Raw genomic sequence first — 19,253 nt, 5'->3', positions numbered from 1 at the left:
AACAAGACAATTTAAAACAGGAGAGTCGGATTGAGATCAAGGGGATGCCTATGTAAGCAAGTTTTTCTGTTTATTGTCAGACATGCCATTGTTTAAAGCATTAGAAGCCTTCATCAGGAAACAGGGTGTCAGCTAGGACCACAGCAAAGTTAGGAAGAGTGATACAGATTTCCCTAAATCAACTTAAGGAGCAAATGGTAAAGGCTGGTTTTGTTTAAGTGGACACCATATTGAATGTTTTGGTGAGGTAGATGCAAGGCTTTTGTAATGGAACCCCTTTTAATTTAACAAGACCCATGTGTTGAATTACTGCTGAGTTATTAAAGGCACAAAGTACAGTCAGAGACCTGTTTAGATCCACTTTAATTTTGACTCTCATTATTCTCTAAATACCTCTGAATCCTTGTGAGTACATTTACTGAAACATTAATGCTGCAGAGACAGGCATTGCTTTGCTTCCAAGAATGCTCTCATAAATGAATACATGCCAGCACATGCGAGAACAATGGGTGATTGCCTTATCTAGCAATTTTCACAGCAGGATACTATAGGTTCGAGGAAGCAGGCATTATAGGTCAGACCATCTCTTAATGCAGCATATGCTGAAATTGCTTTAATTAATACATAACATAACTCATTTAATTCTTTCCCTCCATCTAGTGCCTTTATTCATTTTCTGCCCTGGCACCTTATCATCATAATGAATTGCTTAGTAACTATAGCATAATGATGTAGGATGCTAATGATGTATAGCCCAAAGCTATGATAACCTTTCATTAAGGATCTACTAAAATCATTCTGAAGAGTTCAGCAAATTTTAAATTTGTGGCTTTAAGTATTGTTTACAAGTACTGGCAGTGTATTTTAGAGCATTCCATGCTTTTGAGCTGGAGCGGAAAGGCACGTGGGCCTGGCTTCCTGTAGCATAGAAGGAGGTCTAGTTTTTTCGGCTTTACTAATACAGCAACTTCCCATTTACATGTGCTCTGTTTGCACGTGTCACAAGCAGTGTCGGGAACCTGGAAACGCAGAGCGCCCTGGAGAAGACCCTCTCCGGAGCCCAAAGAGGATGCCTCTTCAGGCCCTGGGCAAGGTCCCCTCGTGAGCCAGAGGCCTTCCTGCCTAACAGCTAACGTGGAAGGCGGCAGCAGCCGCTTCCCCACACGTCAGCTGTGCAAGCCTTGCTGCCTCCCTGCTTATGTGAGCCAGGGGGCAGTGGGTCTCAGCTCAGCTGGTGTGTGGGGAAGAAGCTTCCCCGTGCATCAGCTGTTCAGGCCCTGCTGCCCCTCCAGGGTGCTCCCAACATACACGATTTCAGTTACACACGAGGGAGCCCGGAATGTAACCCCCATGTAAACTGGGAGTTGCCTGTACAGTCGTACCTTGGTTCTTGAACTCCTTGGTACTCATACGTTTTGGCTCCTGAGTGCCGAAAACACGGAAGTAAGTGTTCCGAATTTTGGAACGTTTTTCAGAAGCTGAACATCCTATGTGGCTTCCACTTCAGTGCAGGAGGCTCCTGCAGCCAATCAGAAGCTGTGCCTTGGTTTTCAAACAGTTTTGGGAGTCAAGCGGAGTTTGAGAACTAAGGTATGACTGTATTGTCTCTTCCAGGGCTCAGTAGAGGTAGAGGTAAGTATACTCCAGGAGCTTAGGTGATGGTGAGGAGCGTACATAAGGTGGCACTGTCTAACCTTTCCCGTTGAAATGTTTTTGAGATGCACATCTAAGGTGCTATTTTCCATGTGCGTTTCTGTCGAACATCCATACATTTGTAACTTAACAACAACAACAACCCTGTATTGGAATATTACAGAAAAGCTTTGTTATCGCAAGGATTTTAGGTGGTCTGCAACAATGCTTCTTGCATGACTATGCACTCCTGCTAGGCCTTTAAGCAGGCCTTTAATTCTGCTACTTTTGTACAGTATTAGTTTCTCACTAGTTGGTTGTATGCTGAGATGGCACAGTTGTGGGAATTTGTATCTTTAAGACAAAGCTTCAGCTGGCATTTAGAGTAGGGAGTAAAGGCTATTCTTAGGAGTTATATATTTTGCTGCCTGCAAAATACCAACTAGCCTTTTACTTTGGTAGGAAACTGATGTGTCACCCAAACATCATGCATAGCTTGTATAACCCCCAACAGTAGATAAGTTTCAGAAGACTGCTGCTGGTCAGATCCTCAGAACTGCAGAGCTTCAAAGCTTGGGGATCTCCGCACAGCCTGATCTGCAAAGTTGCCGGCTGCATCTCCATCTTCAATAGCCATGTCTGCTGCTGACAGAGTGCCCAGCAGCTAGAGGGATATCGGCAATGCTTTGCGGCTTTCTTTGGACTGGCTAATAAAATCTTTAGCCTCCATCCCATTTGCGTGCTTGTGTTTTGAATCCAAAAAGAGCACCTGCTCCTTGACAAACCCATAGGAAATCATAACATGAATCTCTCACCATCTCAACTAGCTCGGACCCCTGATCTTAACAACAAAGGACATGCAGATATGGGGAGCTGGACCTTCCTCCTTCCCTTTCCTGGGATTCATCACCCCAGCTCAGCTCACTTCCATTCGCGTAACTGACTGCAAACTGACTGCAGAGGGGAAATGCAGAGGAAGGGCAGGTTTGCTTCCCTCGCTTATACACCCACTTTGATCTTACACACAAGAACAAGCACATACACACCCCTTTCACACACTGGTGGGGTTCCTATGATCATGCCTAATCCAGCATAAAAGAAACCAGGCAAATAAAAAAAAAACTTTTAGGGACCTGAGGGGGAGAAAAAATACCCTATGGTAGCTAAACTAATGGACTACATACTGTTTCCCCAACTTTTGTAATTCCTGATTTCAAAGCCAGTTTTCTTTGGAAGAATGGGTATTGTTAGCTCACCCGTTCTTTTAATATAAAGGTGTACGGAGGACAGGAGCAAAGGAACACCTGCAAACGACAACCTTTAATTAAGGGTGTTAATTCCCTGCCATGTTCTTGTTCTGCTTTGAGGACCATTTTGGTGACATCAAGTTAGAGCTGAAACAATTTCCCAGTTCATGCAGAGAAATTCAAAATCCAGCTCTTCTAGATTAAAATGGAAATACAATATTTGAGTCCGATTCTTCACATTAATTTTAGCTCTGAAATGCTCCATTGCATTTCCCACCTGGGAGGCTCCTAATCCTAACTTGACATGTACATACATTGTTTGTGATAAGTTCCAAACAGGTTTAGGCATCACATTTATTAGCAAAACTTAGTCATGGCCACCTGGTTGTTTAAGCTGTGTATACCTGACTGAGGCTGCCATCAGAAGCTCACTTAGGAGGAAACATTGTCCACAGAAATAAATTAGGCTTCCTTCACTTCCTTCACTTTTAGGCAACAGCTCTTATATTCTGTTTTTAGCAAATACGACGGATGGTGGATTTTTGGTCTGTCTTTTGTTTAAAGTCAAACTCCTGATATAAATTGCCCACATCCTATAAATGTTAATTTTTAGGAAAGTAAAATGTATTTTCACTTAAGATAAAAATCATACCAATTAACATATAAATGGTTTCAAATCTCTATTTGCAAATCTCATAAATGTTTCAATGGGTGAAATAAGCTGATAAGTAACGGAAATGTAATGGGAAAATATGAATGCTAAAACAGTGAGTGAATATCTTCCACTGTACATGCAGTATAATTAAAGACACACACACATTTCCTTGGCAAGAAAGCCCAAGAATGAGCAAAGCTGCTGATAGGAAGACAGAAAGGAGTGAAGGGTGAGACCTACAAAGCAATCGGTGTCTTTTGGTCCAGAACAGCCTCCTGCGCATTCACGGTGGCAGCATTCGCTGACGGAGCGCCCGTAACACCTGCCATCACATTGCTCAGCACATACCATCTTCGTCACTGGAAAGGACAGAGAAATCATAAACGCAATCAGCACAGAACACAAGCTCAGCCTGGACAACTGAGAAACTGTAAGAGAAAAGGGAAATTAAGGTAGGGGTCCCCAACACAAATAAATTACACCTTTGTCCGTTATTCTGTGACATGTTAACATGACCAAAACATACTTCTTTTCAGTTTAGTTAGGTGCTAAGCATTTGTGGCGCTGTGGGTTAAAGCCTTTGTGGCGCAGGTGGCGCTGTGGGTTAAAGCCTCAGCGCCTAGGACTTGCCGATCGAAAGGTCGGCGGTTCGAATCCCTGCGGCGGGGTGCGCTCCCGCTGCTCGGTCCCAGCGCCTGCCAACCTAGCAGTTCGAAAGCACCTCCGGGTGCAAGTAGATAAATAGGGACCGCTTACCAGCGGGAAGGTAAACGGCGTTTCCGTGTGCGGCTCTGGCTCGCCAGAGCAGCGATGTCACGCTGGCCACGTGACCCGGAAGTGTCTCCGGACAGCGCAGGCCCCTGGCCTCTTAAGTGAGATGGGCGCACAACCCCAGAGTCTGTCAAGACTGGCCCCTACGGGCAGGGGTACCTTTACCTTTACCTTTAAGCATTTGTACGGTACTCTCAATGCTTAAGTGTCTGTGGCGCTTTTTGCATGGAGGAAGATTAGGAGAAAACTATAACTTGGCCACACCTCTGTGACTCCTCGGCCACCAAGCAGTCCCATCAGGTCCAGTGCTCACCAGCTGCCCTAACCAAATTACTTATCACACTGTTTAATAGAGCACAATCTATTGCAGTACAAAAAGCTGAGGTATGTTTTTTTTAAAGGATCCTTACACCAAATTAAATTTCAGATGTGAGTTTTATTTCATATGCATAGTACCTTGCTGTCTTATGTAACAGAATGATGCTTTTGCCTAGCATGTTAGTATTTTCACAACTAAACATTTTAAAGTTTTGCAATATTTCTTTCAGCAGAAAACACACACTTCAGAATTTACTTGTCTCTACCTGAATATCATGGGACACAGGTGGCGCTGTGGGTTAAAGCCTCAGCGCCTAGGACTTGCCGATCGAAAGGTCGGCGGTTCGAATCCCTGCGGCGGGGTGCGCTCCCGCTGCTCGGTCCCAGCGCCTGCCAACCTAGCAGTTCGAAAGCACCCTCGGGTGCAAGTAGATAAATAGGGACCGCTTACCAGCGGGAAGGTAAACAGCGTTTCCGTGTGCGGCTCTGGCTCGCCAGAGCAGTGATGTCACGCTGGCCACATGACCCGGAAGTGTCTCCGGACAGCGCTGGCCCCTGGCCTCTTGAGTGAGATGGGCGCACAACCCCAGAGTCTGGCAAGACTGGCCCGTACGGGCAGGGGTACCTTTACCTTACCTGAATATCATTTGATTAAAGAAAAGTGCAGATCCTTAGGGGAAAATATGTGAGGACCTTGATTGCCCTGGGATTTTTTTCTTCTAAGTTTAGTAAGTTTGAGAAAATCCTGACTTCTTCTTATCACAATATAGAGATGAGGAAGGCCGATTCCAGGTTCAAAAAGAAGCCCATCCTTATATGATAAGCTTATCACAGGCAAGCTTATCATATATCTACCCATCTCTGTTGATGGATGCTAGTTGCCCTGCTCATGATAGCCAAGGCATGATGCCAGTTTCGGGTGACCAGTTTCAAATCATTATGGGAGGGGGGAAAGGTTCTGTTTAAACGCAATAGGGAAACGACTGCTATTAGTGCGATCCTGGAGTGTTCATGTAAGGTTAGTTCTATATTTAAAAATGTAGGAAGACACAAACACAAGCTCATGTCTCTGAAGTGCTCAAATTATGGTGCCATCTATCTTTTCTTTTGTTTGTTTTTTATAATTTTATTTCTAGTTTTCATTTATATACATTTCAATGGTTTAACCATTGTTTTAACATTTCAAACCTTGACTTCCTTCCTTCTCTTTCTGCGGTTCCTTAAATTTATTTTATCATTTCTTGCATATTCTAAATTAACTTAGCTAATTCTTTTATTCATCTATTTTGATTATATATTCTTCTGAAACTGCAGGTTATTACAGTAATCCTGCCAATGTCTTTATCTGTTTACAATTTGTTTGTAGATATTCAATAAACCATTTCCATTTTTTATAAAATATTTGCTATCTTGATTTCTCATTCTTCCAGTAAGTTTCGCTATTTCTGCATAATCCATAAGTTTTTGTGTCCATTCATCTCTCGTCGGGACTTCTTCTTTCCATTTTTGGGCAAGTAACATTCCTACAGTTGTACTTGCATACATAAATCAATTTCTGTACTCTTTGGGTAGTTCTATACCTATAATTCCCAAAAGAAAACCTTCTGGGTTTTTTTTTTTTTTTTAACAAATGTTATTTTAAACATCTTTTCCAACTCATTATATATCATTTCCCAGTAAGCTTTAACCTTACAACAAGACCACCACATATGATAAAAAGTACCTTCTTTTTCTTTGCATTTCCAATACTTATTTGATTTTGAAGTACACACTTTTGCCAATCTACCAGGTGTTATATAGATACCATCCATGTAACATTTTAATGTAATTTTATCTTAAACCATAACATGCTGTGAATTTTATATCTGTAGTGCCACCTCTCTTCTGTGACAACAACTTAGCTTAGAGCTTTCCAAACTTTTCATGTTAGCAACACACTTTTTAGACATGCATCATTTCACGACACAGCAATTCATTTTTACTAGCAAATCGGAGGTGAAACAAACCCCTTTGCAGCTCCGGGAGGAGCACGGGGAGCATTTTTGACACACCTACACACTGCTGCTGACACCAATGTGTCGTGACACACAGTTTGCAAAGTTTTGCCTTAGTTACTTCCTTCTTTATTGAAGGAAACCTACTTGGATATTTCCAGCTCTCTACATGTCTGACTGAGGAGAGCAGTCTGTTCACAAGATGAGAGATGCTGGCAAGGTTCACTGGGTCAGGAAGGGATACCAGGTTGGGGACTCCTAATGCCAGTCTTAAATACAAGGCGAGCATCACAAAGCCCCTTAATTCTTCTCTGTCTTGGGTTATAATTTGAGGTCCAAATCAGATTCCCCCAGGAAACAAGCAGAGCCATTTCTGCTGGTTTCTATTTATTTTTATGCAAATTGATTTATTTTTCAAACCAATCACTCAAGTCTAGAGCAAGTCACCCATCTTTACCGCACATTTCCCCCTGCTCTGTGTAATCAGGCTTTCTAGTGAAGGCTTTTCACCCACATTATGATCCCAGGAAAGGTGTCAGGCCTCAGCAGGAGTCTGTTCTTGCTGTCAGGTTCTGAGACAAGAGCTTGATGTAGTTTTCACTGTCATTGCCTGAATGTTTTGAATAGATCTTTTATATCTATATCTTTTTGTTGGCATCTGTCTGTCTTGGGAAACAACGGAAGAGGGTGGGGTGATGCCAAACCGTTGGAGAGTTGCAGCACTTGATCTCTCTCTCTCTCTCTCTCTCTCTCTCTCTCTCTCTCTCTCTCTCTCTCTCTCTCTCTATTTATTTATATATAAATAAAAATATATAAATATAGGGTAGCGCTGTGGGTTAAACCACAGAGCCTAGGGCAGTTCGAATCCCCGTGATGGAGTGAGCTCCTGTTGCTCGGTCTCAGCTCCTGCCCACCTAGCAGTTCAAAAGCACATCAAGTGCAAGTAGATAAATAGGTACCACTCCGGCGGGAAGGTAAACGGCATTTCCGTGCACTGCTCTGGTTCGCCACATGCTGGCCACATGACCCGCCGGCTCTCTCAGGCCAGTAAAGCGAGCTGAGCACCCCAACCCCATCTGCGACTGGACCTAATGGTCAGGGGTCCCTTTAGGGCCAAGCTAAGGACTTATTTCAGCAAAGACAGTGAGGCAAGATACTGGCCTGGAACAACAGATTTTAAAACCCTGAGAATGTCCTTCCTCCTCCTTTAAGGGGCGCTGCAGGGAGGTCTAACAGAGGGGGAAGGAGCTTTGGAAAAGTGCTCTCTGAAGCGCCTCATTCCTCCTTTAAAAGGGGCTTGGGTTAAGCTGTAAGGGGATAGGGGAGGAATGGGGGAGGTGCAGAGAAAGGGGGTTTGGCAAGGTATAAAAGGAGGAGGAGGATTTGGCCAGATGCAGGAAAAGGGGCTGTCAGCATGGGCGTAGCCAAGGGGGGGCAGGGGGGCAGAGCCCCCCAAATCAAGTAAATAAATTAAAATACTTAACTAACTGAGGTTCTGCCTCCCACCAACATAAAGCTTGCATCTTCCCAACAGAAATGCTCACTATGCCCATGGCCAGCAGTCCCTAGTTATAAAATAGTCAAGAACCGTTTTATAGTAAACTTCAGTATGTGTGTGCACACACGTGACAGAGACTCAGGTAAAGATTGCACTTAACATATGGAGCAGTAAAGTCTTTTGGAGCCCTGAGTCTATTATTATTATTATTATTATTATTATTATTATTATTATTATTATTATTTTATTGTTTATACCCTGCCCACTTGGTTGGGTTTCCCCAGCCACTCTGGGCGGCTTCCAGCAAAATATAAATAATAATAATAATAATAATTTTTTATTTATACCCCGCCCTCCCCAGCCAAGGCCGGGCTCAGAGCGGCTTACAAGCAATAATAAAAACAAGATGAATGATTACAACTTAAAAACAAAAATAAAATACAACATTAAAATAATGGAACATTAAAATATTAAAATGTAGCCTCATTGCAGGAGGAAAAGGAAAAGAAAAAAGAAAGAGAGGGAGGGAAGGAATCAAATTGGCTCCAAGCCAAGGCCAGGCGGAACAACTCTGTCTTACAGGCCCTGCGGAAAGAGATCAGATCCTGCAGGGCCCTGGTCTCAGGAGACAGAGCGTTCCACCAGAGCTGGAAAGGCCCTGGCTCTGGTTGAAGCCAATCTAACTTCCTTAGGGCCTGGGACCACTAGGGTGTTGCTATTTATGGACCTTGAGGCTCTCCGTGGGGCAGACCGGGAGAGGCGGTCCCATAGGTACGAGGGTCCTAGGCCGTGAAGGGCTTTAAAGGTCAAAATCAGCACCTTAAATCTGACCCTGTACTCCACCGGGAGCCAGTGCAGCTGGAAAAGCACTGGGTGAATATGCTCCCATGGCAGAGACCCCATGAGGAGCCTCGCTGCAGCATTCTGCACCCGCTGGAGCTTCTGGGACAGCTTCAAGGGCAGCCCCGCATAGAGTGAATTACAGTAGTCAAGCCTGGAGATGACCGTCGCATGGATCACTGTGGCCAGGTCGGGGCGGGAAAGGTAAGGGACCAACTGCTTGATGCGGCGAAGGTGGAAAAATGTTGCCTTGGCTGTTGCTGTAACTTGCGCCTCCATGGAAAGGGAGGCGTCAAGGATTACACCCAAACTCTTAACGGAAGGCAATGGCACTAATTGGGCCCCCGCAAGAGAAGGGAGTTGGTCCCTCATCCCCATGCCATCCCGACCTAGCCATAGGACCTCTGTCTTCGAAGGATTTAGTTTCAATCGGCTCCCACGAAACCATCCAGCCACAGCTTCCAAGCATCTGGTCAGTGTGTTCGGGGCTGAGTCGGTGTGGCCATCCATCAGCAGATAGAGCTGAGTGTCATCAGCATATTGGTGACAGCCCAGCCCAAAGCTCCGGATAATCTGGGCAAGGGGGCACATAAAGATGTTAAAAAGCATCAGGGAGAGAATTGCGCCCTGTGGCACTCCACACACCAAGGAGTGGCGCGACAACATTTCCCTCCCTAGTGCCACCCTCTGTCCCCGACCAGAGATAAAAGAGCACAACCAGTTACGGCTATGCCCTGTATCCCCACGTCTGCAAGGCGGTGGTCCAGAAGATCATGATCGACCATGTCAAAGGCTGCTGACAAATCTAAAAGGATCAGCAGTCCTGACCCGCCTCGATCCAGTTGTCTACGGAGATCATCTGTTAGGGCAACCAGAGCCGTCTCCGTCCCAAAACCAGGACGGAAACCGGACTGAAATGGATCTAATGCCGATAATAATAATAAAATAATAATAATAAAATTTAATAAAAATAATAAAATGTCAGACGTTAAAAACTTCCCTGAACAGCCTTCAGATGTTTTCTAAAAGTTGTGTAATTCTTTATCTCCTTGACACCTGGTGGGAGGGCGTTCCACAGGGAGGGCACCTCTGCCAAGAAGGCACTTAGTGCTCTGTCTCTCCCTGCCTATCGCTTCCCTACGGAAGAACATCATACTAGCTCCCAGTCCTGCAAAGATGCTGATCAAAAAGTTCTCTTGCTTAAAGTCCAAGTTCTCCAAAATGAAACAACACCCTACGTGAAAACTGAATCCAGAGCAGTGCACTTTATTCAGCTAATTAGCTTTTGTGTTATGGGGGGGGGGGGGAGGAGAGAGTGCCGTTGGGCCACAGTAATAAAATATGCAGAAGTGGCTTATACAGGTTAAACACTGCTGCGTCCTGAATTCCCAAGGTGGCTGGTGATTCAAAAATGAGCAGTCAACAGCCAAGCTGCACTCTTCAAGGTAATCATTAAATGAAACCTCCTGAACTCTCTATCCAATTTAAATATGATTCACTCTTCAATGATTCATTACATGAACCAACCCCCCCCCCAAAAAAACCCCAACAACTCTAAAATGAATTTTCTAAAGTGTGCAGTAAGAAATTGTAAAAGCTCACTGAGGACTAAATCTTGTGTTTTGCCAATGGAAAGGTGTATAACATTGTACTATAATGTTATATAAGCTTTTATAATTGATAATTGATTCCACATTTCTAGCACACCGAGTCCTTAGCAATCTTCAGCTTGCTTGTCCTCACAATGAGACAAGCCAATATTTACGGCTTGTATTTGCTCAAAGTAGCTCACAATGAGTCAGATAAATGACAATGGTTGCATTAACACTGCTTCTATTTATCTACACATCAATGGTTTTATTCTCGGCTTTTGTTCAGCCAGAACTCACAGGAACTCATTTCCGGCACCTCTCAGGTGCCATTGCAAGAAAGCAAGGGAGGCGTCCATGGTGAGTTCCAGCACCTCTTTTTCTAGAAAAATAGCATTGGCTTTTATTTATTTTATTTACAAGAATAAATGTAGGGTGGCTGATTAGCTGCTCTCCCTGTGCAAAGGTCAGAGGGGGCAGGGTTTCTTTTGAGGCAGGTGATTAGCTGTGGGAGGAGCTTATCAGAGCTTGCAGGGCAGTTTGATCCATCTTTTAGATTTAGGGGAGCTAGTCTCAAACGTTTGTTGGGGGAGACCTAGGATTTTTTTTGGGGGGGGGATTTATTTGTCCTGTCTTCATGCTTTTTATGATGGAGGACCACTGTAGTCACCCCCAACGACACGTTCTCAAGATGGAGGGTGAGGGAACAGCTGCAGTCGCCTGCGGTTCCTGCGCAATGTTTGCCATCTTGCCAAAGGTTGCAGGCAGCTTTACCTGCAGCAATTGCATGTTGACTGCCCTCTTAGAAGACAAAGTCCAGCAACTGGAGGAACATGTAGCTACGCTCCAAAGAATTAGAGAGCTGGAGCTCTTCTTGGAAGCAACAGAGCACACCGTCTCCACCAAGGAGGAGGCAGGAGACTCCCCTGAGAAGGAGGCTAGTTCACCAACACAGGAGCCAAATATATGGAGAAACGTGACTCAAAGAAGTAGGAGGCCCAGGGTTCGCTCTGATTGTTTAGAAATACACAATCGCTTTGAGGTCCTCTCCCCTAGCATGGACGACGAAGAGCAGACTCCATTTGAGGATCTCTCCCTCATTACAGTCGATCAGGTATATGAAGACGAGCAGCAAAGTCAGTCCTCAGGGAATGTGCAGGCGACCTTGGAACGGACAGCTCACGGAAGAACCCCGACCAGACCTAAGAGGAGGTGTGTAGTGGTGATAGGGGATTCCCTACGGAGGGGAACAGAAGCAGTGATCTGTGGGCCTGACAAGATGTCTCAGGAACTGTGCTGTCTCCCCGGGGCTAAGATCCAAGATGTAACTGAACAACTGCAAGGAATCATAAAACACACTGACAAATACCCCTTCCTCTTGGTTCATGTGGGAACCAATGACACTGCAAGCAATAGCCTCCAGAAGATCAAAAGAGACGACGAGGCTCTGGGCAGGAAATTGAAGCAATTAAATGCACAAATTGTCATTTCATCTGTCCTCCCAGTTGAACGACGTGGCCCAGGGAGAGAGGGAAAAATAGTGGAAGTGAACAGCTGGCTTCACAAATGGTGTAAACAGGAACGGTTTGGATTCTTAGATCACGGACTGCAGTTTCTTGAAGATGGACTTCTGGCAAGCGATGGGCTGCACCTCACAACGGTTGGGAGGAATGTTTTTGCAAAAAAAATCTCAGAAACCTCATCAGGAGGGCTTTAAACTGACTAATGTGGGGGGGGGGGGAGACAGTGCTCCTGAAGGTAGGAGTCTATCAATTGATGAAGATGATCATCCAAATGTCATAGACCAAATGGAGCAAACAGCATACAGACCTAGTGGTGGGAAGAAAAAATCCTTAAATAAGAGACACGGGGGGATGATTAATGGACTTCAATGTCTGTACACTAATGCGCAAAGCATGGGAAATAAACAAGATGAGCTTGAGCTCTTGGTACAGCAAACTAAATATGACATAATAGGCATCACTGAAACCTGGTGGGATAAGTCCCACGATTGGAATGTAATAATGGAGGGATACAATCTATTTCAGAGAAACAGACCAGACAAGAAAGGAGGAGGAGTGGCGTTATATGTCAGGGATGTGTATAGCTGTGAAGAGATCCAAGATTTAGAACCTCAAAGCCAAAGTGAGAGCATTTGGGTCAAAATTAAGGGAGAGAAGAATAACAGGGACCTCATTGTGGGAGTTTACTATAGATCCCCAAGCCAAACGGAGGACATAGATGATGCCTTCCTGGAACAGATGGCCAAGCATGCAAAAGGAAGGGAGATAGTAGTCATGGGGGACTTCAATTATCCGGATATTTGCTGGATGTCAAATTCAGCCAAGAGCATAAGGTCAAACAAATTCCTCACTGGCCTTGCAGACAACTTCATTGTCCAGAAAGTGGGAGAAGCAACAAGAGGAACAGCCATTTTAGATCTGGTCCTAACCAATGTTGATGACCTGGTTAGTGGGGTAGAAGTGGAAGGATCATTAGGCGCGAGTGATCATGCTCTTCTGAAGTTTACTATACAGCGGAAAGGAGCAGCCAAGCATACTAGGACTCAATTTCTTGACTTTAAGGAAGCCGACTTCATAAAACTTAGGGAAGTGCTGGGTGAGATCCCATGGACAGTAATACTAAAAGGAAAGGGAGTTCATGATGGCTGGGAGTTTGTTAAGAGGGAGATAGTAAAAGCACAACTTCAGGCAATACCAATGAGACGGAAACATGGAAGGTGCCTAAAGAAGCCAGAGTGGCTATCTAAAGAACTTTTAACTGAGTTAAGATTTAAAAAGGATGTGTACAAAAAATGGAAAAGGGGGGAAACCACCAAAGAGGAATTCAAACAAATAGCCAGCACGTGTAGACACAAAGTCAGAAAAGCTAAAGCACAGAACGAACTCAGGCTTGCTAGAGAGGTTAAAAGCAACAAAAAAGGCTTTTATGGGTATGTTCGTAGCAAAAGGAAGAACAAAGAAACAGTGGGGTCACTCAGAGGAGAAGATGGTGAAATGCAAACAGGGGACACAGAGAGGGCTGAACTCCTCAATGCCTTCTTTGCCTCAGTCTTCTCCGATAAAGAAAGCAATGCCCGACCTGAAGAATTTGGGCAAACGATTCAGCAGAGGAAACACAGCCCAGAATAACTAAGGAGATAGTACAAGAATACTTGGCTAGTTTAGATGTATTCAAGTCTCCAGGGCCAGATGAACTGCATCCAAGAGTATTAAAAGAACTGGCAGATGTGATCTTGATGGGTGACACCTGGCTTGAGAGCAGTACATGTGAAAAGGATCTAGGAGTCTTGGTTGACCACAAACTTGACATGAGCCAACAGTGTGACACGGCAGCTAAAAAAGCCAATGCAATTCTGGGGTGCATCAATAGGAGTATAGCATCTAGATCAAGGGAAGTAATAGTGCCACTGTATTCTGCTCTGGTCAGACCTCACCTGGAGTACTGTGTCCAGTTCTGGGCACCCCAGTTCAAGAAGGACGCTGACAAACTGGAACCTGTCCAGAGGAGGGCAACCAAAATGGTCAAAGGCCTGGAAACAATGCCTTATGAGGAACGGCTAAGGGAGCTGGGCATGTTTAGCCTGGAGAAGAGGAGGTTAAGGGGTGATATGATAGCCATGTTCAAATATATAAAAGAATGTACATAGAGGAGGCAGAAAGGTTGTTTTCTGCTGCTCCAGTGAAGCGGACACGGAGCAATGGATCCAAACTACAAGAAAGAAGATTCCACCTAAACATTAGGAAGAACTTCCTGACAGTAAGAGCTGTTCGACAGTGGAATTTGCTGCCAAGGAGTGTGGTGGAGTCTCCTTCTTTGGAGGTCTTTAAGCAGAGGCTTGACAACCATATGTCAGGAGTGCTCTGATGGTGTTTCCTGCTTGGCAGGGGGTTGGACTCGATGGCCCTTGTGGTCTCTTCCAACTCTATGATTCTATGAAATGTACCAGCTTTCAACACACAGCTCAAAAGGCAATTCATCAAAACAGAATTTATAGCTAATCAAATAATCTAACATACATTTAAAAAATAATAATAACATGAGCTAAGGCCACCTTGCAGGATAAATTTGAATCCCTAAAGCCCTGCTAAAAATGTTTTCACCTGCTTCTGAAATACTACCAAAGAGATAGAGAACCAGATTTCCTGGGAAAGTGTGCTACAAAATTGCAGGGCCAGCACTGAAAAGCCCGTGCTCTTGGTTGATGTTAACCTCATACCCCCAAAAGGATATGGCCTGTACCAGGGCCTCACCTGCTGATCCGCGCTGACGACTGTGCACTGACCATTCATTTCTCGCTGAGAAAGAAGACTCCTAGCAAGACTATAGATCTCCCTTATCCAGATGTATAGGCCACTCAGAGCCAGCCCAAGACATTGGCACCTGAGGTGAACCACAAAGTGGCATCCCTACCCCTACCAGGCAAGAGGAGGGTGAGTGAACATCTACATCAAGAACAAGGGGGAAATGAAGACTGATATTGGGATCTGCTGCCCCGTGGATCATGCCGCCTGAGGCGGTTGCCTCACCTTGCCTTATGGATGAGCTGACCCTGAACCACTGATAGCTTGACCTTACCAGCATTCGTAAAAAAACCACACCTGTAAATCTTGAAGTGCATGCTTATTGTTGGAAGCTGGGAGCGCCCTAATGGCAATAAGACACACTTCAGATGATTTCTGTGACAATATCCTTCAATATAAGTATAAGCTACAATCTGAAACACACAGCCAGATGGATGGGGAATAACAACAACAACAACAACAACAACAACAACAACAACAACAATTACATACTCACATGCCAATTTTGCTGCTTATACTAAGTTTTTGAGTCTGATTTAAACCAAAAAGGATTGTGAAGGGCTTGAGAAAGATCTCTCCAAACTGAGTGGATGGACTGTAAAGTGGCAAATGTATGCCAGTGTAAACAAGGGTAAAGTGGTGAATGCCAGCGCAAAATATTCTTAATTTCACATGTACACTCATATGGTGTGAGTTTTTGGTAACTGACCATGAATAAGTGGTCAGAATAAGTGGACAGCTTGATGAAGATGTTGGCCCACCGTGAGGCAGCTGTGGAAAAGCTAAATGCCATTCTAGGGATCATTAGGAAAGGAATTGAAAATAAAATTGCTGATATTGTAATGTTGTTATAAAAAACCTATGCAGCTGCATTTGGAATGGCCTGTACAATTCTAGTCACCTCACCTGAGAAAGGATATTGTACTGTTGAAAAAAAATAAGAAGGGGCAGCAAAAATGATAGAGGGGATGGAGCAACTCCCCAGTGAGGGAAAGTTGGAGCATTTGGGGCTGTTTAGTTTAGACCTAGCTAACAGGACCAGTGGGCAGGGGTGATGGAAATTGTAGTCCCAAAACAGCTGGAGGGCCAAGTTGGCTACCAACTTGGATGGCTTTTAAGGAAAGCCAAAAGGCAAGTTGGCTACCAACTTGGATGGCTTTTAAGGAGGATGGAGGCTGTCAGTGACTAATAACTATGATGGCTATGCTCTGCCTCCATGGTTGCAGGCTGAATGCACTGAATACCAAGTGGCTAGAAACTGTGGGAGGAGAGAGCGCTGCTCAACACAGGTCCTCCTTGTGAGTTTCCCACAGGCATCTGACAGAATGGTGGATCAGGTGAGCCTGCGACTTGATCCAGTGGAGCTCTTCGTATGCTCTTAACCAAGTCCCATTGAACCCATAGGGGCTGACCTTCAAGTAAAAATACTTAGGATTGTGTCAGCTTTTCTGTGATGAAAAACACTGATAGTGGATTTGGTGGCTTAAGTCAACATAAATACAAAATGTCAAAGAAGATGAACCGCCACGAAAGCTATGGAACTGCAGCTCCTGATGATATTTATTTATTATTTATTTATTATATTGTTTAAATTTATATGCCAGCTTTCCTCCTAAAGGAGCCCAAGGTGGCAAACAAGAAGAGACCAAACACTGGCAACCTCTAAAACCTCTTAAAATAGTTCTAGTACAGATGCAGACTGGAAATGATCTGTCTCAACTTCAAAGGCTTGTTGAAGGAGGAAGGTGTTTACTAGGTGTCAAAAAGACAACAGAGGTGGAGCCCCGTCTAATATTGAAGGCGTGCTATATCTATGCCATGCAAGCTTCTACACTTTCACACACATGCTTAACCAGATGAGCATTTTTTGAATTTAATTCAATAAGTTAATCCAAATATTGCATTGGTTGAAATTCCATAAAAGCAGATATCAGTTACATGTTTTATAACACAAAACATTTGATAACATTTTGTAATATATTGATGGATATAGATTAAGAGTGAATTGCATTTGGAAAATAACCATCCAAGCTAAATTCATGCTGATACAATTTTAGAATATTAAAAATGGAAGAGAGGGGCATATACAGTAACACAGAATGACATTTAACTGCAACGTATCATTTTTAAAAAACAAATATAGCCCTCTTCAGATGTAGCTCACCTTTCAAATGTGCATATTTTGAACAGACTTTGAATAAAAATTGCCTGCCCTGAAAGAGCCAGTTTGTACTCTGGGGCTCATCCTGCATCCATGTTTGTCACTGGAGGCCCAGGGGACCTTGGTGACTATAAGTGCCTTCTACTAGATTTAGCAGGTTTCGAAGAAAACACAACAAAATGCAGTATTTGATAAGAAATGACATGTCATATACAGATTAGATATGACCTGTGGCTAATGTCATGTGTACACCACTTCCCAAACCAGTAGTGAGAACATCCTGGATGAAGAGTAATCAGGAGTATATACAGAACCATACACTAGGAATCGAAGGGGCATGGTATCTCTGAGCACATGCTCAGCTCAGGAATTGTGATCAGTACCAGAACCAAGCTCACAAGTCTTTTCACACAAAAAATAAGATTCCTGGTTGTTCCCATTCATTTTCAACAACCTGACCTAAGAGGGCAAGGGTGAAAGGTTTGTTGTTGTTATTGAACTCAGAAACCCTTGTCTGCAAATCACTCAGATATCTGCCAGTAGATCATGATCAACTTCTACCCTCCCATTCCCTAGGATAAATGAAAATTTGACTTGCAAGCCACACAGGGACTGTGTCAATCTTCACAAGAACTTCTCCCTAACCAACTGAATTAGCAAGAAGAATGTGGGAAGCACAGCAATTGCAGGGGAAAGCCTGCAACAGTGGTGACAAGCCAATACGCTCGTTGCTATTAAGTACCTGGTCCCCACCCTGTTTTGGCACTGCTAGCATGGGGGAATCTACCAACGGGGAGCACCAGGACACCCAGCATTTAAGGGAATGGATGACTGCTGTCCCAGTAACATCTCTGTTCCTAAAGTAGCTATGATGAAAGTTTTCTGCAATTGTGCCATTTGTGTGAGTCCTCTCTTGTTGTGTGCGTGCCAACTGTGTGCGTGTCATTTGTGACAGCATTTTCCTTTCCGAGAATGCTAAGGATTGTGTATCCCAGGCTTCCTCAACCTCGGCCCTCCAGATGTTTTGAGACTACAATTCCCATCATCCCTGACCACTGGTCCTGCTAGCTAGGGATCATGGGAGTTGTAGGCCAAAAACATTTGGAGGGCAGAGGCTGAGGAAGCTGGTGTATCCCATCCTCCCCTATTATGTGTAAATGGAATTGAAATGGAATCTTAGGCAAGGCGCCTTCTTCCATTTTCTGTGGAGACCTATAGTGAAAAAATCTGCACTTCTATAGCTGAATAAATCAATGGAGGGCATCTCTAGAGTCAGACATGCTGTCCCTGCATATATGTGTGAGGTTAGTGGGGGAACACATGGTGAATGGGCCAGATCACCATTGTTTGAAACAAGCAACTGAGCATTTAAGAATCTGGTGCTTGGGAATTATGGTACATGTGCTCTTAAGCATAGAAGCCAACTGCTAGGGGCTGAGGTCCCTTCTCCCCCCCTAAAATATTTAAGGGGGCCAGCCCCCCACAAAGTTAATGGGCATTGCCATTCAAATGGTGTCTGTGTGTGCGCTGTGTCTTGTGATTGATTATGCAGGGTAGGACTTACCCGCCCCCCCCATATTTTATTGAAGTGGGTACCTCTGCTCTAAAATGTTCTCTGGATGGCAACCTGACAGAAGGAAGTCTCTTCCCACCCCCAACTGCCAATTTATTTTGTTTTGTTTTGTTATCGGCTAGCAGCTGCATTTACGAAAAGTAGTCGGAACGGTGGGTGGCATTGTTTGGTTACACAGTTGCCTGCAATTAATCACTCTAAATGTTTCCTTTCATTCGCCATTACAGGGAATTGTAAATCTACCAAAAGGGGGAGAAATGGGAAATAACTGAAATCAATAAGAAAGCCTTATGAACATGTAAAGTTATTAGTGAAATACAAGGGTTTTAATTAAAGATGCCAATGTTTTCTTAAAATGCCAGGTTTCCATAATTGATCCACAGCTGCTGAATCGGCTTTTTCTGTTTTTGTGTCCCACCAGCTCCCATTTGCACCTTGCTGCTCTTATTGATTGCTTCCCCTCTGCCCTTGGACAATTCTCTATTTTTAAGCAACAAAATATTAATTCTTAATCCCGGAGCTGTTTTTATAGGCATGTAAAGGTCTTGTTGTTTGGTTGTGTGTGTGTTCAATCAAGAGCAGCTATTGCCTACAAAGTAATAGTTGCTCTCTCCGAATATCTTAATTATTTTCCAGAGATGACGTCCGTG

General features: G+C 44.1%; 1 protein-coding gene across 4 annotated transcripts in view; it reads right to left on the bottom strand.

Annotated features, from left to right (window-relative positions):
* Positions 1-19,253, bottom strand: part of ERBB4 (erb-b2 receptor tyrosine kinase 4) — a 779,780-nt gene that overhangs the window by 196,851 nt on the left and 563,676 nt on the right. For all 4 annotated transcript variants that reach the window (XM_081904442.1, XM_081904441.1, XM_081904443.1 and 1 more), the window contains one exon: positions 3,775-3,893. In XM_081904442.1, coding sequence (XP_081760568.1) covers positions 3,775-3,893 — 119 coding nt within the window. The remainder of the gene's footprint in view (positions 1-3,774; positions 3,894-19,253) is intronic.

Source organism: Podarcis melisellensis (assembly GCF_964234715.1).
Source record: "Podarcis melisellensis genome assembly, chromosome: 1".
Taxonomy (NCBI): Eukaryota; Metazoa; Chordata; class Lepidosauria; order Squamata; family Lacertidae; genus Podarcis; species Podarcis melisellensis.
This window is presented reverse-complemented; position numbering and strand designations above follow the sequence as displayed.